This window comes from Mercenaria mercenaria, unplaced genomic scaffold (genome assembly GCF_021730395.1).
Source record: "Mercenaria mercenaria strain notata unplaced genomic scaffold, MADL_Memer_1 contig_804, whole genome shotgun sequence".
NCBI classification, from domain to species: domain Eukaryota; kingdom Metazoa; phylum Mollusca; class Bivalvia; order Venerida; family Veneridae; genus Mercenaria; species Mercenaria mercenaria.
Window position 1 is genome coordinate 24,726 of NW_026463709.1, and position 23,886 is coordinate 48,611.

At 33.9% G+C, this 23,886-nt stretch overlaps 1 protein-coding gene across 1 annotated transcript; it reads left to right on the plus strand.

Moving 5' to 3' along the window:
* The first annotated feature begins 5,720 nt into the window (after positions 1-5,720).
* On the plus strand, positions 5,721-10,255 carry LOC128554852 (piggyBac transposable element-derived protein 3-like). Its single transcript, XM_053536166.1, has 3 exons — positions 5,721-5,955; positions 8,955-9,295; positions 9,440-10,255. Exons 1-3 carry the CDS (start codon positions 5,812-5,814, stop codon positions 10,173-10,175), a joined length of 1,221 nt encoding a protein of 406 aa, XP_053392141.1. The 5' UTR covers positions 5,721-5,811; the 3' UTR covers positions 10,176-10,255.
* Positions 10,256-23,886: the final 13,631 nt, after the last annotated feature.

Genomic DNA, 23,886 nt, shown 5'->3' on the forward strand with positions numbered 1-23,886 from the left:
TTTTTAATCAGCTGATCCCTAGTATTTTTATTGACGTTATCAAAATTACAATATACGGCCTTCTGACGTAGTCTTGTAATATACTGGTCAACAGATTCACCTTGTAATTGAGCTATTGCTCAAAATTTCGACCTTTCATAAGCTAAATTCACTTTTGGCTCAAAATATCTGTCCAACACATTCTTTGCTACAGAATAAACTGTCTGTCCTTCTTCAGGGTCTGGACATTCCAATGTAAAAAAAAATATCTTGCACCGCCATTCCAGCTGAATGTAATAACAACGCCTTCTTTTGCTCTGCCTTTGTTACCCCTTTTCCTTCAGCATAAAGTTCAAAAGCTCGTATCCAACGTTTCCAGCGAAATCCCAAGGACGAACGTTCCCCAATTTAAAACGTGGTTATCCCTCCAATATCGTGTAAATTAAAAGCAGCCATCCTCGTCGCCACAATATGTACTTTTCTGACACTATGTAACACGGCTCGAAGCCTATGAACAGGATTTAACTTTCGTAAAGTCAATCAAAACATACAACGTCATGCTGTCCACATTTTACTGACCGTTAATATCTCATATTACAGAAGAGTACGCAATAAAGATAACTCATGTAATACAATGTCTAATCAAGATAAGACCGGAGTAGTTGTCTCCCTTTATATGTTATATGCACAATACTACAACGTTTATGATGAATATTTTACTTGTCTACAATAAATCTTAGCGAGAATTGTACTGATCGCGAGATTGGAAATTCTGGAAACTCTTCAGATTGTTTAATCAAAACATTAAAACGTTTAGTGGCAGATATATCGTTCAGAACTTGTTCGGTCACAAAGTTTAAAGAGATGTTTGAAATTAAATAAAAATAGCTTAACAACGCGATTGTTATGTCACATTCATATATTTTATCAAAACTGTACAAAAGTATTATTGTGCATTTTGAATAATTTCTAACATAGAAAATTGCGTAATCGCGGACAGGTTATAGAACACTAATTTAGCATAATAATGGCGGACAGGTTATGGGACACTAGTTTTTCAAAATAAATGACTACGGAGGTTAACGTTAAAGCTAGCTTAGGTTTAAATCATACTGTGGATGTATTTTTGACATTTAGGTAGAAATTAAATGGGAAAGTGTTATTTAGATCCCATTACTGCACGTAATGTGCTTTTGAAGTAAACAATTGTGACAGGTAAAATCTCTCTTGAAAAAAAATCTCTCCCGTACTTATGTCATTACTGTTTGTCAGTTTGAAGACAATCCTTCAAAATGAGGCAAGGATTGGCCTGACAACTAACGGCACTATGAAAACCATTCATTTTATATTAAATATAATTTAGGAGATAGATTTTAACGTAATATTACAATATAATGCAAATGATCAACAGGCACATTTAATGATATCTAATTTCTTTTCGCGACTAAATGAGTATGGTGCGTTCTGACTCTTAAATGATGTCGTCATCCCTGCCCACATGTCATTTTATTCGTCATAATTTTCACACCATTTAATAGATATAATTATCAATAACTATGAATTGCAAGAGTCCATTTTTACAACTTTAAATGCGTGCATTTTAATTTCAGGTTGACACAAGAGTTTTCTTAGTTAACTCTAACTGGAATCACAAAACGGGACGACGATTTAGTTTCACGATAGAGAATATGCTTATATATGTGAGAAGTTTCTACTAGTTTTGTCAACAGATGCAGACAGACAGCCCGGATAAGCCATTCGTTCTCAGTGACATTCGTAACAACAGATAAAAGCTTATACTTATTGAGATCAGGCAAATGAATATTTCCATGGGGTGTATCATTTGTAACCTGCTAAAATATCGAGTTCCAACACAGAAGCAACATGCGTCTCTTCAAAGCGCTCGTTTTGAATATATCTTCGGATATTAGAAGGGGTGCACTGCTCTTCTAAGCAGACGGCAAATCGAAAAGCCTATAGCGGTAATCAACATTCACGGGAATAACGTAAACATGTACAAACAGTAATGAAAGAAGTGATACTCAACTAGTTTTACAATTATAAATGAACATAAGAAATGCTTGATGTTATTGATTACTCATAGTTTCTGCTTATTTCATTTGGACAAGAAATGAAAATAATTCATAATCGTATGAAAAACTGTTCTAAAAAGTATTTAAGTTGAATAAAATGTTAATCTGACATGTCTCCAATTAATAATAATATGACATTTTTTCTCATACCTTGTCTTTGTCTTGCTTTTTTCTAACATACCGTATTCTGCTGTAGGTATGTTTAACCTTCATTTTATGTCATCTTTCAGTGTGTGCCTATTTACGAAATCAGTTCACATAAAAGAAAAAATACTACACATAGTGCATAGACGGGAAAAAGCTGGTAAACGTACCTTTAAAAATACTGGTCCGTGAATTTCCCGAATAGGAAAAACAATTTCAGTCTGAATGTGATTCAAATATGGGAACTATATACTACGTATATCTTGCATAAATGGGAAAATGGCCCGTATATCAAAAACTACAGGTCCGTATATCCCCGTATATCAGATGCAAATACATTCCGTATATGACAAAAATACGGGATCTGTATATTGCGTATGCCATGCATATACGGGACAAGTCCGAAGCCCGTATATAAAAAAAATACAGTTTCATAAATTCCCTGTATATGACAAAAGTACAGGATCCTTATACTAAATATATCATGCGTATACGGAAAAAATCCGAAGCCCGTATATTAGAAATACAGGTCCGTATATGCCCAGTATATTAGATGCAATCACAGTCCGTATATGATAAAAATACGGGATCCGTATATTATGTATATCCGGAATATACAGGCTCGAATTCTTGTTCCGTTTATTTTAAAATACGGAAAGTATACGGGGAAAATGTCTCAAGACCATTCGAATACATGAAAATAAAAATGTCAAAGCAGGACACGAATAAGCACCATTTCTATGGAAAATATTTGAAACTTCGTATATTTCATATATACGGGAAATATACATATGCATGTATGTATATTCGGCGTATACGCGATCCCGTATATGCATGAAAAATATACGGACTTCCCGTATACTAGATGTTCCGAATACAAGATCGAATATTAGGTCCGTATACTAGTAATATACATCCCATATACTCCCGTATTTTCGAAATATACGGGATTGTATACTCCCGTATATTGATCCTTTCTTCGCAGTGGGCTAACTTAGCTCTTTGCAAATATACAGTCTAGTTTTTGAACGTGCCCGGTGTATAGCACCGATATTTTAACACTGCGAAAAAAAGAGTTAATAACCGGGAGTGTACGGGATTCCGTATATTACCCATATACGGGAAGAAATACGGGAAAACTAAAATACAGGCGAGTACGGGACTTGTATATTTAAAAATATACTAATAAAATACGGATTTCGAAATACTATGAAATACGGAATTCTTGATATAAGATATTCTGTATATTATTAAAATACGGGAATTTTTAAAAAGGGTTATTCTGATCGTATACGACACCTTATATTTCCCGTATATGTCTGATGTACGGGAATAAATAAACATGTATATTACGAAAATACGGGACGTATATTTCGCGTATATGTTTCGTATACAACCACCTCGTATATTTCCCGTATATTCTGGAAATACGGGGTATGAATAATTTGTATACTTCCAAATTACGAGTATTATATTTCCCGTATATTCTTCGTACACAACTACGTATATTGCCCGTATATGCCGAAAATACGGGATTTAATTAATTTGTATATTTCGAAAATACGGGACTGATATATCCCGTATATTCTTTGTATACAACCCCGTATATTTCCCGTATATTCTGGAAAAACGTGATATGAATAATTTGTTTATTTCAAAAATACGGGACTTATATTTCCCGTATATTCTACATATACAACCCCGTATATTTCCCGTATATTCTGGAAAAACGGGATATGAATAATTTGTTTATTTCAAAAATACGGGACTTATATTTCCCGTATATTCTTCATATACAACCCCGTATATTTCCCATATATTCTGGAAATACGGGATATGAATGATGTGTATATTTCGAAAATATGGGACTTATATGTTTCGTACATTCTTCGTATTCAAATCCGTATATTTCCCGTATATGCCGGAAATACGGGATTTAAATAATTTGTATATTTCGAAAATACGAGAGGTATATTTCCCATATATGAATGGTATACAAGTCCGTATATTTGCCATATGTGTCGGAAATACGGGATTCAGAAATGTGTATATATTCATACTTAGAAATGTTTGGCAAAAATATAAATGAAAATAATCTGGTTAGAGCAATAATTAAAAGGAAATTCTGTTCACCAAGTCTTGCTAGTGATATACGACACTCTTAGATTAAAACTGCAGCAAAGATTCATGGGTTAAAGATACATTGCTGTCTTTATATACATTATGATAGAGCTTTTAAAAATCTATATATACTTTAAAATGAAATGTGCATGTTAGTTGCCTTTATTAAAGCACAAGTGTGATCTTGATCTTGAAGCGAGCAATCCGAAACATGCACTCTGCACGTCGTCTCGATGTTGTTGAAATTTATGCCAAGTTTCTTTAAATCCTTAAAGCAGTTCAAGAGTAGTTACAGAGCGGAAGCGAAACAATATCACATAACGTTTGACCTCTATGTGTGACCTAGATATTGAAGCGAGCCATTAAAACTTTGTCTCGATATGGTGAACATTTGTGTCAAGATTTCTTCGAAATCCTTGAAGGGGTTCCAGAGTTACAGAGCGGTCGGAGAAAAGCTAACGGACAGACGGACACCGGCGTCATATCATTATACGCACCCTTCGGGTGTATAAAAATCAACGACATTGGTTAATTCATCCTTTCTTCCACGTTTCGAACTTTCTACAACGTACAATGTATATTCGTTCGTGTTTTCCTAAATTCTACATTCAGTGTATACAGACAAAGAATCCAGTCCCGATATTTGCAAAAGAAAAAGTTGCTTCTTACTTAATTGTTCATTTATATTCTATATTAGACTTTTGCTTGGCTTAGCATTCTTTTAATAAAAAGTGTGGACAGAATAACTTGTTCTAATGTGCATGATATGATCAATTTGCATTTTTAAAGAAAGATCATATTAGCCAAAATCTGGAGTCAATGCCCTTTAACTCATTATGCCCGCACGACGCATTAATGCGTCGTCCGATTCTTATCGGTATATCGCGTGCCACATCTAAGCGGTGTTGTAAACTACCTCTGGATACCGCATGCCGCGTACATGCGTCGTCACAGTAGTAGCTCTGAATTCCGCGTGACGCATTGAGTCGTCACATTTTATTGGTCTTTTGATAAACGCTTTAAGTTCTTTCTATCAAATTGGACCAATCAAAATTTTTGTTACGTAACATTCATGAGACATTACATAAAATGGCGGATGATGTGAAATAAATGTTTTCGTACTGGAAGCTGTAAAAACGAGCGTAGTTTTAACAGAAAATTAATACTCTAGTGATTTCTCCAAGCCTGAATATTCAATATGGATGATTCTGTAATTGATTTTAGTGACAGTGATTTCTCAGAGTTTGAGTCGGACGATGATGTGCCTCTAGCGGATTTGATTCGTAATTTTGATGACAGTTCTGATTCGGACGGTAGTGGAAGTGAAAGCGAAGACCAGAACAATGACACTTGGTCAGTAAATGACAAAACACCACGCCCAAAGAGGCCATTTATTGAGCCTGAACCGGGACCTACCACTTTACTGAGCCCTGATGATAAAGAATGGGACTTTGTTGAGCTTTTCTTTCCAGTAATGTTGATTGAGCTTCTTGTCAAACAGACCAATCTGTATGCCAGTCAGAAACAATCCAGGAAGTCGGATCCTTCATGGCGACAAGTGACATTTGTTGAAATGAAGGCATGGTTGGGAATCCGCGTGTACATGAGCATTATTCAGGTATTATAAATTCTATAAATAATAAGTCAAAAAATTTCCAGGAAATAACAGCAGTACTAGACTAATGTCTACTTTTCACAATCGTTTTCAGTTGTAAAATTATTTTCAGATTCTATGTAGAATCTATCATTATATTTATTTCTAAAACCAGATATGCGACTGAAATGTACCTATAACTATAAAAAAGACAGACATGAATATCTGTTTTGATAAACGGTGACTTGCAACTTCTCAAAAAGAAAATATACATGCCTTACGGACAATAAATAAATATTGTTTTGATTTGACAACACTGTTGCCTTAGTCGATGTGCAGTAAATTCTTTCACTACTTTGTTTCGTCATGGTATAGAGGATAGCTATCAAATTTCTCCTGCATTTCGATTAAAAAAAATAAGTTTCAGCTTTTAGGACATTGTTTGAATGATGGATTTGCTTGCCATACAGCTGAGGTGGTCAACAGCTTTAATTTGCAATACCCAACCGACTCTAGGAAACAAGATACTGCTCAAAATATTTGGCGGGAAAAACTTTTGTAGATAAGGATCGGTTATGGGATTGTTTGCACATGTTACTATTGTATTCCTAGCACTGAAACTGAAGACATTTACTGATTTAGTGCAGTTAAAAGCAATCTTTAGATATAACATCGTTTCAATCATTCAATACTTATTTCTCTTGCGGACAGTAAAAATGATTGACCAGTTTGCTAAATTCATGAATTTGTACGAAACAAAACTAATAATTCTAATAACACTTCCAGAATTGTGTCGCCTGTCGGTGAAAAAAAAGTATTTAGCAACAGATAAGTTTATGGAACACTACAACAACAAATGAATATATAGATCGGTACTGGCATCCCAACCTTTTTTTTTAAATACAGTTATAAATGATAATTTATTTTTAACAACAATTTTTCTCCATCCACTTAAACTAAGTAGTTTATGACCATAGGATTAGCAGCTAAAATGAAAGTTTTGCTTTGATATAGTCACTGGAAATAATGAATATTATAGTTACAATATATTTAGTATCATTGATGATACTTTGAATCAAAAAATAAACTTATTCTTTATATATACTCTTTATACTCAGCAAAAAGTTTCAAGCTGCCAAATATGAAATGGTCTTTGCGATTATACACATACAGTACCTTTTCTTGGTTGATTTGTTGCAGAATTTCAGCTCCAATTCCTCCAACGAATACTAGTATGTTTTTTTTTCCCCAATTTAACATCTAAAATTACTAATTGACAGTCAGAAAACAAACCTGAAAATTTTCACAGGACTTAAATATGTTGATGTTGATATAACGGTATAGTATTGTCCGTAAGTATTGACCTGACACTCATGAATATTCCGTATGTTTCCGTAAAGTAATGTTCGGTTTCCGAACCTAAACAACGATATAACTATTGAAAAGCCAGTTATATACCATCATGTATCATGTGCAGATATAGCTGTGTGGACAAAGCGTTTGGTCACTAATCTCAGTGTTGTGTGTTCGAGTCCGCTGTCCGACCAAATTGGGTTTTTTTTATTATTATTATTTTATTTTATCTGTAAAATTAACAGACACTTATTATAATTTATAAACAAAATACTCTACTAGATTCTATCAATTAAATTTTTTCTACGTTCATGAAACCGTTCTACAAAATGTCGTTTAAAATCTTCAGGACCGGACAAGCATTCATTCATTCAACGGACAATTCAAAGATTAAAGAACTGTTGTTAGCGACACATCAAATGTTCCATAAAACAATATAATATCATAGTAACAAATACAAACACAGGGAACTATATTTTTTAAAAAATGGTTAAAAAATGATTTGAACCCATGGTAACATGTTTCCAAGTCTGAGAGCTTACCACTACACCACTGTACAGGTGTTTATCTAATAAATTTTGATAAATCTAGATATTTTCAGGACACAACTATCGCGTAAAATAACGAAAACACCCGAATATATTGGCGAAGATTAATGATGCCAGGTCAATACTTACGGACAATAATAAGTTTGTAAACATTGAATTGTAATTACTTACCCATAAACCGTGTCATTGAAAGACATGATTATGTAAATGTCAGTTTATCGTAAATAAATCGTCTGCAATACTTAGAAAAAAAAACATGAAAAATAATGCTGAAAGTACCAAAACAAAATTAAATAAATTGATGTTTTGTTCGCCAGGCAGACCATATAAGTCGTAACAGCTCAAATTACCACACTTACAATGAAAACGGCCAGTCAGAGTGAATACAAAATAAAAATACCCGTATGAAATAGGAAAAACTATCAGTAACTGTCAATGACTTGAATATGTATTACAGATTCAGACAAATATCTAAGTGAGCCGCGCCATGAGAAAACCAACATAGTGGCCTTGCGGCCAGTATGAATCCAGACCAGCCTGAGCATCCGCACAGTCTGGTCAGGATCCATGTTGTTTGCTAACGGTTTCTCTAATTGCAGTAGGCTTTGAAAAAGAACAGCATGGATCCTGACCAGAATGCGCGGATGCACAGGCTGGTCTGGATCCATACTGGCCGCAAAGCCACAATGTTGGTTTTCTCATGGCGCAGCTCAATTCTGAAATTCTGTGTATTGCTAGCTTAGTCACAGAGATATGTTTGCTTATAGAATTTCTTCTTTTTTGTTTCCAATCAACACTAACTTGCCTATAAAGTATTGTTAGTTTTATAATTCTGAAATAAAAAATCCCTGTTTGGATAATTTACGGTGCATTTTTCCCAGTTGCCCCGGCCCCATTTTCAAAGTAGTGGAAAAAAACACTGACATACAAGTTTACATTAATTTTGGTTGTTTGGATTATAATGTTGAAGTTAATTACGGACTTAGATGTATCACCCGGCTGTACATATACAGCTTTTTATCGTCTTTTTATAAAGGTTTTTAAGTATATTGACTTCAGTATAGACACAAAATAAGTTTGTTTATATGCAAGCATTTGAACAGCTATTTTTTGTGATTTCAGTTACCACAGACTCAGATGTACTGGTCTACAGACAAGACCTTTGGTAATTTGTCCATCAGGAAAGTGATGAAACGTGACCGATTTATGAAAATCCTGCAGTACTTTCATGTAAATGATCGATCAAAGATGCAACCAAGGGGTCATCCAACTTATGACAAACTTTTTCTTGTGCGACCTATTCTGGATGAAGTTAGGAAATTGTGTCTCCAAAATTACAACGCGCATCAGAACGTTAGTGTTGATGAGGCTATGGTAAAATTCCGTGGTCGTCTATCATTCAAACAATATCTGCCGGCCAAACCGACGAAATACGGCATGAAATCTGGGTGCGGGCAGATCCGGTAAATGGCTACGTGAATGACTTTCAGGTTTATACTGGTCGTGATGGACCAGCAGAGAATGGACTTGCACATCGTGTTGTTACTGAACTGATGAATGGAATAAATGGACGAAACCAATTGTGAATATGGACAATTATTTCTCAGTCCTATGTTATTCCAGGAGTTAGAAAATAATGGAACATACGCTAGGGGAACTGTTAGATCTAACAGGAAAGGCTTTCCACATACAACTTTGAAAAAGAAGGACGTGAAAAATCAAGGAGACATGAAATTTGCGCAGAAAGGAGAATTAGTCGCGTGCATTTGGAAAGATAAGAAAGAAATATTTACTCTTTCAACTGCTGATAATCCAGCAAATATTGATTCCTCTGTACCGAGAAAGTCACGCACCGGTGACATCAAGGAAGTACCTGCGCCAGTAACAATTCCCGAGTACAACAATTACATGAACGGGGTTGATCATGCTGACCAACTGAGAACAGCCTACTCAACCTTCCGTACGTCAAGAAAATGGTGGTTGTACCTGTTTTGGTTTTTATGGGATACAGCGGTGGTAAATGCCTTCATCGTAATGAAAGAATCCCCGTATCACAAATTAAAAACGAGAAAAGGAAAACCCAAGGAACGCGCATTGATTGACTTTAGAATGAACGTTGCAAAGCAATTGATAGCGGATTATACGGAAAACGAGAAGGCATCTCTTGCCACTGTGAATGCCGGCCATTTTCCAAGTAATGGCTTGAAACGTGGAAGGTGCCGTCAATGTAGCAAAAGGAAAAGGCGGCATGAATGTTTCAATATGTGTTTACAGTGCAATGTTCATGTCTGTGTGCCTTGTTTCAAGGACTGGCACACTGACATTTTGAAAAATGGGTATTAGTAACTCAATAAAACAAATATTTGTAGGATATATGTAGCACTTTATGTGTAAGTGGAGTAATGAAATATACATATCGTGGATCCACACACAATAGGGTTATTATAATAGTAGCTATCTGGGACGTTGTATTTTGCTCGAGTAGATTTTGATGAATATGCAACGAAATAGTTATAAGTTTTTGCAATTTAAATATGCACTCTTTATTTTTGCGGATTTATATGGCACAGTTACTGTCACTGACAATCTTCATTGCCGAACTTAATAAAACTTTAGTAATCTAGTAATGCACACTTTCAAAAAAAGTCCGATGTCAAGATAATAGCAAATTCTATCCTTTGTAACGCAAGTTTGGCGGCAGAATTGTTTGAGCCCGGAGTAGCCAGTATTTGCTGCATAAGCAACCAGTGCCAAATGCACTTATTTTATAACTTTATTTTTGAGATACCTTATTTCAACCGTCATAGTTCAATGAATCTATGTACATTGTACATTTGTTGTTGTTATATATTTAATTCAACTGTACAGTGTATTCAATTTTCATTAAAATCTGTTAAATTTTGGCAGACATAAAAACAAAAACACAAGTGTGGTGTGAGAAAAAGCCTTTAGGTATATATTTGATATTTTTCATTGTGAAAATTCCTACTAATTCTATGATTCACTGTAATATTTATTGTTGTATTTTAGCTGAAAAAAAAACTTTATAAAAATACATGAATTCTTTTTTCTTTACTTGTAAATTGATCAGTGACATTTATTTATTTATTTATGTTAAACTTTGAAACTGTCTCTTGTGCAATAGAATAAAGTGTTGTTTATTATTCACATATTTTGACCACATGCGGGTTTAGAAATGTAATGAAATATTTATTTGCTCATTCATTTATTTCATCCATCCATCCATTCATTCATTCATTCATTCATTCATTTAAGTTAAACTTTGAAACTGTCTCTAGTGCAATAGAATAAAGTGTTGTATATTATTCAGTTATTTTGACACATGCGAATTTAGAAATTTTATGAAATAGTTTCGAAATTTAAATTTGCATAACAAACGTTTTACTTACAATTAGTCAAAAATAATTCTATTTTCAAGACAGTTATAGTTTTTGTCTTAAATAGTTAAACTGTTTACTTATATTCGTTTTACTACATCCTCATATATAATGCTTTCACTATTTTTCTATAAATACTGATTCACTATTTTGTAAAATAAGAGTTATATCGAATGAAAACAATATATATTTCAAGTAAGTTTTAAAGAATTGTATTTATTTGTTGATTAAATATGTAAATAATAAAATTAAGCAAGTGATAAATGTTGTTTATTTTGTATATCAAAAAAAGAAATCTGATGAGAGATTGTGTCCACTTGTTTTGTGTCCTTATACATGTTAATTCAACAGTCTGTTGAAAAATAACTGTATTGCACAGCTGCATGAAATTAACTTTGCTGTGTAGCTTATTCAATTGACTTACAAAGAATGTAAATTCCATACCTATTAACACATATTTGATGTCATGTGTGTTTAATTAACAACAATACACCAAGTAAAATTGTGCAGTCAACTACAAAATCAATGCTATCTCTCATTATATCTCTAGGTATTCAGAGGTAGATTAGCTTATCAGCCTCCTAGGTGGTTCCTAGATAAATATCAGTAGGGCATAAGTGGAGATAAGGCGTTAGGGTAGAATGAGTTAATATTGATAGAAGAAGATTGATTTCTTGTAGTAAAACACATTCAAGTGGAAAATCAAAGGCATGGAATAATTCATTCTTTGTTCTTGCGCGTCCAAAAAAACATTCGCGGACCATCTCAAATATAAAATCAAAGACCTCGAATAATTTATCCTTTCTTCCTGCATGTTTCTTATTTATTTTTATTTTTTTGACTTTTCAATACAAGCAATTAGGATTGATTAAGCTATCAATTTATATCATTATGAATGCTAATCCATGCAATCAATATATGTAGTGAAAATTATATTCTCCGGCCATTTGAAAAGCCAAACGTTTTGTATGTTTTCGAACTTGCACGTGTATGCAAACTTTATTTTTATTGGTTGGGTTTCACGTCGCACCGACACATTTTAGGTCATATGGCGACTTTCCAGCTTTGTTGGTGGAGGAAGAACACAGGTGCCCCTCCGTGCATTATTTTATCACGAGCGGGCACCTGGGTAGAACCACCGACCTTCCGTAAGCCAGCTGAATTGCTTCCTCACATAAAGAATTCAGTGCCCCGAGTGAGGCTCGAACCCACATCGATGAGGGGCAAGTGAAGTCGGCGACCTTAACCACTCGGCCACGGAGACCCCTGTATGCAAACTGAATGCTAATATTGAAAGAAATAGATGTATAACACTAATATTTTATGAATTGATAAAAAGCATTCGCGGACTAAAACAGAAACAGGTATAAACTCAAAGACATGAATAAATCAATCATTTCTTCTTGCGCGTTTCCGATTTATTTTTACATTCAATCTAAATATCCGATTCAGAAAAAAAATCACTCATCCCTATTTGTTTGTAGTGATAATTATATAAACACATTCGTGGAGCATCGCCATTGTAAAAGTTGAATGCATATATTAATAACTCTTTCTTCTGCACATCATTTCCAACGCTCGTGCATACAATGCAAATCATTATAGAAAATTAATCCATTCCTGTTTTGTACAGTAAAAAATATGACATTCCATAGAATATAACACCAAAGACATGTGTTGATACTTTACTTCTGAAATTGATTCTAAAATTTTTACAGATGCAAATTAAATGATATAATAAATCAACAACCCCAAAGGAGTTTTTTTAAGAGAAAAGGACAGTTTGAGCAAATTCCACGATTTTTGAGCGTGATCGCGAAAATATCCTAGTGCAATGACTTCCTACTCGCATATTTTATTCTTACTCGAATTGCGCGAGATAGTGATCGCTAAATTCGATCCTGGTCTGCTACCGTCCGGATGGGTCGTTTTTGTGTTTTTGTTGGGTTTAATGTAACATCGACATAATTAAAGGTCCTATAGCGACTTCCCAGCTTTTGTTGGTGGAGGAATATCACAGGTGCCCCTCCGACCTTCCGTAAGCCAACTTGATGGCTTCCTCACATGGAGAATTCAACACCCCGAGTGAGGCTCGTACCCACATAGGTGAGGGGCAAGTGGTTTGAAGTCAGCGATCTAAACCACTCGGCCACTGAGGCCCCATCCTGGTAGGTCGAACCTTTAAACCAACGTGTAGATAAGACGGTATTTTAATTGGTAAGAAAGCACATAATTAACCGTAGTCATCCAGTTAAGTTCAATTCAGAGAGCTATAAAATGTATTTTATACTTCTTTGTTTAATTCTAGCTGTTACTTATGAATTATTAAGTGAAATATGTGTTCATACTTTCAAAGTAATTCCGCAGATGCTTCTATGTATTCTACGGTTGCATAGCGGGGACATAGGAAATATTTCATTTATGACGTACGCACGTGTTAGCTACCACGTGCGAACGTGTTAGCTAACACAAACGATCGTGATAGCTAGCAAATGCGAACATGATAGTTATCACGTGCGCACGTGTTTTCTGTTAATCAACACGTGGTAACTAACACGTACGCAATTGATACATAATTTTTTTCCTATGTCGTCTCTGTGCCACCGTGGTATACATTGTTCCATGTTATTTCTCGTGGTTGTACTTTCCGTTGGTAGTGACCTGGCACTCATGAATATTTCGTATATTTCCGTAAATTGATTTTCAGTGTCCGATTATAAATAGCGATATAAATATTACATATATAACTCTTGATATACTGTCGCATGTGCAGGTAGCTGAGAGGACAAAGCGTATACTAGTAGCTACCAATATCAGGGTAGTGGGTTCGAGTCCTACCTCTGACCATACCTTTTCCCCCAAATGTTATATGCAAACTTATCATATTTACTCGTTGTAAAAAAGTGGAATAATTTGTTAAAAGTATCTTAGATAAAAAGGCAAATTACCCGTCATACCAGAATATAAATACGACAAAAGAAAACAATTAAAATTAAAAAAAATATGATACATAAATTAATGTAAAAATACAGGTATCATTAACATTACATTTAAAAAAAGGAAGTGTCTAGGGGTACGGATCTGTACCTCTAGAATCTGATTCTAGGGGTACGTATCCGTACCTCTAGTCAAACCTGTTAGGGGTTTTCTAGGAGTACGGACCTAAATCTAGAGATTTAGGGTTATGTATATCTTAAATTTTGTTGAAAATGAAATAACAAATAAGACATAAGCTGTCTTCACTTAAAACTTGGATCTAATTAGTTTACAGATACCAGCGTTCACTCGGTTGTTTAACTTCTCTTTCAAAACCTAAAGAACCGAGGAACTCCAAATGAATACACTATTCCGTGCCGATTAGATTGTTGTCAAATAAACATCATACACTAAGGGTTAATTATCAATTAAATATAGTTTTTTCCCAACATATTTAACATATTATTTTGTTTAATCTTTATATCTCTTTTCTGCCAGTTCGAATCATCGTGATTTATTTGGTGTTCCTCGGTTAGTTTCTTTCCGAAAGAAAATGTAACAAAGCGGATGAACGTTGTTATCTGTAAACCATTTAGATCCAAATTTAAGGTGAATTCTGGTGAAGTGATTTTTCGCTTTCATTTTCAACAAAATTTGTGATGTAAATGACCCTTAATCTCTAGAAAAACGGAGGTTCGTACCCCTAGAAAACCCCTAACAGTCTTGTCTAGAGGTACGGATCTGTACCACTATACACTTCCTAAAAGATGATACCTGTGGTAACGTGCGTGGAAGTCAGACCCACCGTGACATTGATAAGCTGTATAATATAGATAGTTTCAGGATATAAATATTACGTAAATTAACGAAAACGCCCGAAAATATTGGCAAAGATTAATGAGTGCCAGGTCAATACTTACGGACAATATACGATTATTATGAAAATAAACAAAGTCGTCTAACATAGACTTTTCATCAAATGCTATATAAGTATTTGCACTGATCCATCCATATCTTGGTAAATAAACTGTACATATGAGATCTGCGGAACAGTTTTACTGCAACATTAATTGATAAAAAATTTATGCATATTAACTAAATTTATACGATAATCTGTATGGTCCAATTTACCCTTTGCCGTTGAATTGAATCGACCAATCAGTGGGGAACACGCATCGCGCGCGCGTTCATCCAGCCCAAGGCGATAACATCTGGTTGAAGTGACCGGACGCAATAACCTGTGTATTGCAAAAATGTCTTGACATTTATGTAAATTTTGCAGAGGAAGATGAAGGCTCGGGTAAGTACTTATTTGATTTAATTTTTAATAAACTGAATTTGACATTCTTTTTTCTCAATATTTTGTAACAAAGCAGCTCATGGATTATATTTCAATTAATCGGAAACACGAGTTGCTTCCTATTAACTATGTCGATCTAAAGGAAAATATATAATGTAGATCAAATGATACACTTCAGACGAAATACTCTTTTAATTGCTAGACAAAAACAGTTACTGATAAAAAGTTTTAATTTCGTAGAAGCAAAGAAGTCAAGGCTAACATTTTTACATTCATTCATTCGATCAAAACTGGAATCTCTGGAAAGCGTTCATGAAGTTAATATTTACGATCTTTTATCTTTAGAAAATGGATAATCTTACTGACAAATAAACGCTTCTTCTAGACTAAAATATAAGCGGTAGTGATGCGTATTATTGTTTCACAGTATCATATCCAAAAAGGTTGGTTATAATCAAATTTCATATTATGCAGAATTTTATATTAACATGAAATTATTAAGAATTTGATATTAACATAAAAGTGTTTCAACCGTAAGAATTTTTTACGTTTGATTATCTAAACACACACCTACTCTAGATCTTCTGTTTGCCTATGGTCTATATATTTCGAAAACAACTGTAAGAACATTAAACATCTCGCGGGAAGGTCGACCTGTGCATGTAAACGTGTTTTCCGCTATTCCAGTCAGACCTGTTCACGTGCACAGATAGACCTGTGCACGTGCATGTTCAATCATCCTGAAAACAAGAGGTCATTTGTTAGAAAAGAAATCGAGTATGTCTGTAAATTCGATCAAACTAGTACCATTTATTTCATTTTAATTACCACTGATTAGACATTTATACACTGTTACATAATTATTCATTATCAACTTTTAGTAGCATCTCTAAACCGATAAAGCGGGACAGGTTTACCTATCATAAAAATCAATAGAACCAATAATCCAATATCATCGCTATGGGACGCATTCGTCGGGGGAAAATCGATCAGTCATGCATATCTAGCATCGGTCATTATCTGATGTATTTACAGGTGGACTGTAATTGAATGAAGTTTTAATTAACCTTTAAGTGAAAAGTGGAACAAGTCGTAAATGTATATACAATACTTTATTGATTGGCAAATAAAATTAATATTTAAGACCAATGTGAATATGTTATCTAAAATATTAAGAAAGCGTTACATGTTATACTACATCTAAAACATAAATTTACTTTCTTTTAATACATGAAACATAATGCTAAACATATATCTATGTGCACAAAAGAAATGTTTACGCACAAGAAACTGTCTGAAAATAAAAATAAATCTCTCCAATGACATAAAATTTGTCAAGTCTGTACTGATTCTTTCTACTGTCATAAGATTAATGAAATAAGTGCAAAATTCATAAAAACTAAATTCCCGAGACAAAGAAAAAAAGACGATACAAAGACAGAAGAAAGTGATATATAATTACAACGTACAGACCATAAAACCACTCACTAAGTGAATTAACATATGAGCCGCGCCATGAGAAAACCAACATAGTGGATTTGCGAGCAGCATGAATCTAAACCTGCCTGCGCATCCGCGCAGTCTGGTCAGGATCCATGCTGTTCGCTAACGGTTTCTCTAATTGCAATAGGGTTTGAAAGCGGACAGCATGGTTCCTGACCAGACTGCGCAAATGCACTATGTTGGTTTTCTCATGGCGTGGCTCATATGTTTTGTGACCCACCTTGGAACAACACTGGCCGGATATTGCTTATCCTTAGGCAATATTGTAAAACACAATGAATTTTAAAGGGTGATTAAACATTTGACACAATTAGATTATTTTTTGTTAAATGTAACTGTGTGCAATCTTGAGACTAAAATGAGAGAAAGAAAACGCAATTTTCAAACGAAAAATTAAAAGAATACCAAAGAGGCATTAAAGGCATTTGCCTCCAGATCGTTCGACAATTTTTTTTTTGAGATCTCTGGAAATTAATGCTATATTTCTTAACAATCCTTTGAAACTTAATTACTGACAGACTGTATGTTACAGAAACACATGAGAATTAGTTGTTTTAACTACTTTTATGAAGCGTTTGTATATTTGACGCGCACTGAACTCCAAATTCTCCTCAGCGTTATTGGTAACGACAGCGGAAAACTTCTTTATTGCCGCGGCGGTCCGGGTTCGATTCCTGACGGTGTCCTTTTTTTTTTTCTTTTGATATGGTATTTTTAAATAGTTGAAAAACAAAAATTCCTATTCTGATGTTCGTAATATGACCAAACTTCAATTTGAAAGATAGCCTTGATGAACTGATAGTATCGAATATTCGGTAACACTTATCCAAAATAATGTAAATTATATTGATATTCTGATATTTTTTTTATATTTCAGTTAGGTTAATCTATAACATTTGGATACAGGTGTCTAACATTTATACTAGTTAAATTTCTATTTCATACTTGAATACAGGACTGATGAATTAAAAGCATTTTAAAATGAAAAGATAAGACGGTTTTGGTGAATATTTTACTTGTCTACAATAAATCTTAGCGAGAATAACATACTGACCGCGAGACTGGAAATTCTGGAAACTCTTCAGATCATTTAACCAAAAATTTAAAACATTTAGTGGCAAAAATATCGTTCAGAACTTGTTCAGTCACACAGTATCAAGAGATGTTTGAAATAAAATATAAAAAAATGTCTTAGCAACGCGACTCATTATGTCGCTTTCATATATTTAATCAAAACTGTACAAATGAATTATTGTTCATCTCACAATATAAGAAAACCACGGGGAATCACGTAATGGCGGACAGGTTATAGAACACTAATTTAGCAAAATGACGGCGAACAGGTTATGGGACTCTATTTTTTCACAATAAATGGCTACGAATGTTTGTTAAAGCTAGCTTTGGTTTAAACTAAAAATAATGGATGTATTTTTGACATTTTGGTAGAAATAAAATGGGAAAGTGTTATTTCGATGATCTTCCCTACTTATGGCATTACTTTATGTCAGTTTGAAGACAATCCTTCAAAATGAGGTAACGATTGGCCTGGCTACGTGTGTCGGCACAATAAACACCATGCATTTTATATAAAATATAATGTAGGAGATAGATTTTAGCGTAATCAAACCATTAAACGCAAAGAAAACACTTTAAATAACTTGTATATCTATTTTCTTTCCGCGACGAAATTAGTACAATGTACACTCAAATGATGTCATCCCTGCCCACACGTCATTTCATTCGTGATATTTTTTTCACATCATTTATAGCTTTATTAGATAATAATTATAATTCTCTATATCTGCTAACTGCAAGAGTCCATTTATATAACTTTTAATGCGTGCAAATTTCATTTCAGGTTGACACAAGAGATTTTTCAATTAACTGCAACTGGAATTACAAATACGAGACGACGATTTATTTTCACGACAGAGAATATGCTTATGTGTTAAGTTTGGTCAACAAATGCTACAGACAGCCCGGATGAGCCATTCGTTCTCAGTGACATTCGTACCTCAACAGATAAAAGCATACATTTATTGAGATCAGGAAACTGAATATTTTCATGGGGTGCATCATTTGTAACCTGCTTACATATCGAATTCCAACACAAAATGCAACATGCGTCTTTTCGAAGCGCTAAAATTGAATACATCTTCGGACATTAATCAAAAAGGCTATAGAGGTAATCAACATTCGTAGGAATAACGAAAACATATACAAACAGTAATAAAAGAAGTGGTACTAAATTGATTTGTTGCGTAAACGGAGCAGAATTAAACAAATCAGTTGTGTATGACTTCTTTTATTACCGTTTATACATGTTTTCGTAGGCTTTTCGATTTGCCGTCTGCTAAGAAGAGCAGTACACCCCTTCTAATGTCCGAAGATGCATTCAAAACTAGCGCTTTGAAAAGACGCATGTTGCTTCTGTGTTGGAACTCGATATGTAAGCAGGTTACAAATGATGCACCCCATGGAAATATTCAGTTTCCTGATCTCAATGAGTATAAGCTTTTATCTGTTGTTACGAATGTCACTGAGAACGAATGGCTCATCCGGGCTGTCTGTCTGCATATGTTGATCAAACTAGTAGAAACTTCTCACATAAGCATATTCTCTATCGTGAAACTAAATCGTCGTCCAGTTTTGTGATTCCAGTTGAGGTTAACTAAAAAAACTCCTGTGTCAACCTGAAATAAAAAAATGCACGCATTATAAGTTATAAAAATGGACTCTTCCAATTCATAGATACTGATAATTATATCTATGAAATGATGTGAAAATTATGACGAATAAAATGACAAGAGGGCAGGGATGACGACATTTAAGTGTCAATCGCACCATACCCATTTTGTCGCGAAAAGAAATTAGATATCATTAAATTTGCCTGTTGATATTTAATACAAGTTATCTACAGTGTTTAATTTGCATTTTATGGTTATATTACGTTAAAATCTATCTCCTAAATTATATTTAATATAAAATGCATGGTGTTCATAGTGCCGTCACGCGTTATCAGGCCAATCCTGACCTCATTTTGAAGGGTTGTCTTCAAACTGACATACAGTAATGACATAAGTACGGGAGAGGTTTTTTTTTCAAGAGAGATTTTACCTGTCACAAAACTAAAAAAAGCACATAAAGTGCAGTAATGGGATCTAAATAACACTTCTCCATTTTATTTCTACCAAATTGTCAAAACTACATCCATAGTATTATTTAAACTAAAGCTAGCGCTAACCTCTGTAGCCATTTATTTTGAAAAACTAGTGTCCCATTATAAACTGTCCGCCGTTATTATTTTATATTAGTGTTCTATAACCTGTCCTCCGCCATTACGCAATCCTCCGTGTTAGAACTTACTCAAAATGCACAATAATTCTTTTGTACAGTTTTGATAAAATATATGAAAGTGGCATAACAGTCGCCGCGTTGTTGAGCCTTTTTTATTTAATTTTAACATCTCTGTAAACTTTGTGATTGAACAAGTTCTGAACGATATATTTGCCACTAAACGTTTTAATTTTTTGGTTAAAAAACCTGAAGAGTTTCCGGAATTTCCAATCTCACTGTCAGTATAATATTCTCGCTAAGATTTATTGTAGACCAGTAAAATATTCATCATAAACGTGTCATCTCTTCATGTTAAAATAAACATAGTGCATCTCGGCTTTTAATTCAGCAGTCCTGTATTAAAGTATGAAAATAGAAAACTAACTGTAAATCTGGATTTAAAATTATCCAAAATCTCATAGATTAACCTAACTGAAATATAATAGATAATATTAGAGTATCAATATAATTATTTTTTCATATTAGAGATGCCGAATATTCGATAATAATTATGTAACAGTGTATACATGTCTAATCTGTGGTAAAATGAGAGAAATGGTACTAGTTTGATTGAATGTTTGAAGATCGAATTTACAGACGTACTCGATTTCATTCCTAACAAATGACCACTTTGTTTTCAGAATGATTGGTTTTGCACGAGCGCATGTCTATCCGTGCACCTGAACAGGCCTGGCTAGAGTAACAGAAAAAACGATGGACATGCAAAGATAGACCTTCCCGCGAGAATGTTTATTGTTCTCACAGTTTTTTTTCTAATTTTTTTTTTCGAAATATATAGACCCTAGGCAAACCGGCTTTAATATTCATTAAATTAATAATCCTTAAATGCACAGGATATACTTGACGCTAAAAATCTACAAATGACAGCTGTTATTTATAAATACAGAATAAAAGATTGAAAGGAGGTTCGATTAAAAAGCAGAAATATCCGTTCATCAAGGATATCGTTCAAGCTGAAGTTTGGTCACACTATGAAAATTAAAATAGGAATTTTTGTTTCTAAACTATTTAAAAATGTCATATATAGAATTTAGAAAAAAGATGATCGCGCAGGGAATCGAATTCCGACCGCCGCGGCAATAAAGAAGTTTCCCGCTGTCGTTACTAATAACGCTATGGAGGGTTTAGTGTTCAATGCGCGTTAAATATACAAATTTCATCGAAAAAAGTAGTTAAAACATCTAATTCTCATGTGTTTCCGCAACATATTGTCTGTCAGTATACGTAGCATATACACCATTAGTTTCTAGATATCTAAAAAAATATATATATATTTTTGTTCTTGTCGGGCGATCTGGAGGCCAGTGCCATTTTTAATTATTCGTTTAAAAGTTGCGTTATTTTTTTTTAGTCCCAAGATTGCATATAGTTACATTAAAATAAAATAATTTAATTGTGTCAAATGTTTAATCACCCTTTAACTTTCATTGTGTATTACAATATTGCCTGGGGATAAGAAATATCCGGTCAGTGTTGTTTCAAGCTGGGTCATCAAAAATATGTTACTCACTTACTATAAGTGATAGGTATTTTTATGGTTTTATGGTTTTTGCATTGAAATAAATATACATATCACTTTCTTTCTTCTGTCTTTATATCGTCTTTTTTCTTTTTCTCTGGGATTTAGTTTTTATGATTTTTACACTTATGTCATAAATCTTATGACAGACGAAGGAATCAGTACATACTATTACCCAGCCTTAGAATAAACAGTAATAAGTAATCGTAATGGACTTGTTATAAAGTTGCATATACTGAGTGAATAGCGAACAGTAAAGATCCTGGCCAAAATTTCACGAAAAAAAAACTTAAGGTATCATTATTTTTACTGGGGTAGGGGAAGCGCAATGGTAAATAGAGCGAAATCTAAAACGGTGACCTCCCATTTTTCTTCTTTATTTTTGGAATCGATAGCGAATGAAATTATGTACGCTTTTTCAAAATTTGTCAAAAACTATCCGGCAGTTTGTTAAATACAGGCGTCTTTACGCAAACTTTTGGATGAAACTCGACGTCAGTTTTACGTGTTTTGCGTTCAAAATCGTTTGCCTCCAATGTGACGTCTAATTAAACTTGACAAATCATATATCATTGGAGAGATAATTTTAACACAACCTTGAAAAAGAAATTTTGCCGTATTTTTTGTTGTATATAGAAACGCTACTTAGAAAACCTGTTAAGTACATCATTTTGCGCGCTGCTGAAATAAAAAGACGTTTGTGGTCATATTTGAAGATTTTACAGCTGCAAAATGGTGAACAACAGGGAACTGCAAAAATACCAGTCAATCGGAAATATCGTCAACTTTAATTTGTGAAAATTTCATAATTTTCCGTTGAAAATCGATCAGTGGCGCATATTTTTAAAATAACAGACTTAGCTGAGCAATTTCTTATTTCTGTACATGTATGGTCCTGAAAGTAAATGTTTGTGTTAGATGTATAATATGTAACGCTTTCTTAATATGTTAGATACCATATTCATATTACTAAATATAACTTTTATCTGACAATAAATAAAGTATTACATACATATTCGACTTGTTCCGCATTTCACTTTGATATTAATTCAAACTTCATTCATGTAAATATTTCCTATGTCCTTGCTATGCCTCCGTACTATTCATAGAACATCTGCGGAATAACTTCGAAACAAAGGTCAACGGATATGAAAATATATTTCACTTAATAATTTATGATTAAGTAACATCTGAAATTGAACATTGAACAAAAAAGTATAAAATACATTCTATAGCACTTTGAATTATATTAAACTGAATGACTTCGGTTAATAATATGCTTTCTTTATAACCAAAATGAAATGTTATCTACATGTTGGTTTGAAGGTCCGATCTACCCGGATGGGGTCTTCGTGGCCGAATGGTTTAGATCGATGACTTCAAACCAATTGCCCATCACCGATATGGGTTCGAGCCTCACTCAGGGTGTTGAATTCTTTATGTGAGGAAGACATTAGGCTCGGTAGTTCTACCCAGGTGCTCCCTCGTGATGAAATAATGCACGTAGGGGCACCTGGGGTATTCCTCCACCAACAAAACTGGGAAGTTGCTTAATGACCTATAAGTGTGTCAGCGCAACGTTAAACCCAACAAAAACACAAAAAACCGTCCTACTCGGACGGTAGCAGACGGTACTGTATTATATTGAACGAAGGGCGTTTGTTCGAATCTTTGGACGCAGACACATCATATCGATTTTTTTGCGCCTGTAAAAAAATATTAGAATCGATTTCATAAGTAAAGTATTAATACATGTCTTATATACATTTTTTCAGTACAAAACAGAAATGGATTAGTTCATCTTTTTTCTATAAATATTTGCATTGTAAGCACAAACCTTGGAAATGTGCAGAAAAAAGAGTTAATTTATGCTTGCATTTGATTTTTACAATGGCGATTATTCACGGATGTATTTATCTCTACAAATAAATAGGGATGAATTAATTAATATTTTTTCTCAATCGGATATTAAGATTAAATGTTAAAAAAATCGGAAACGCG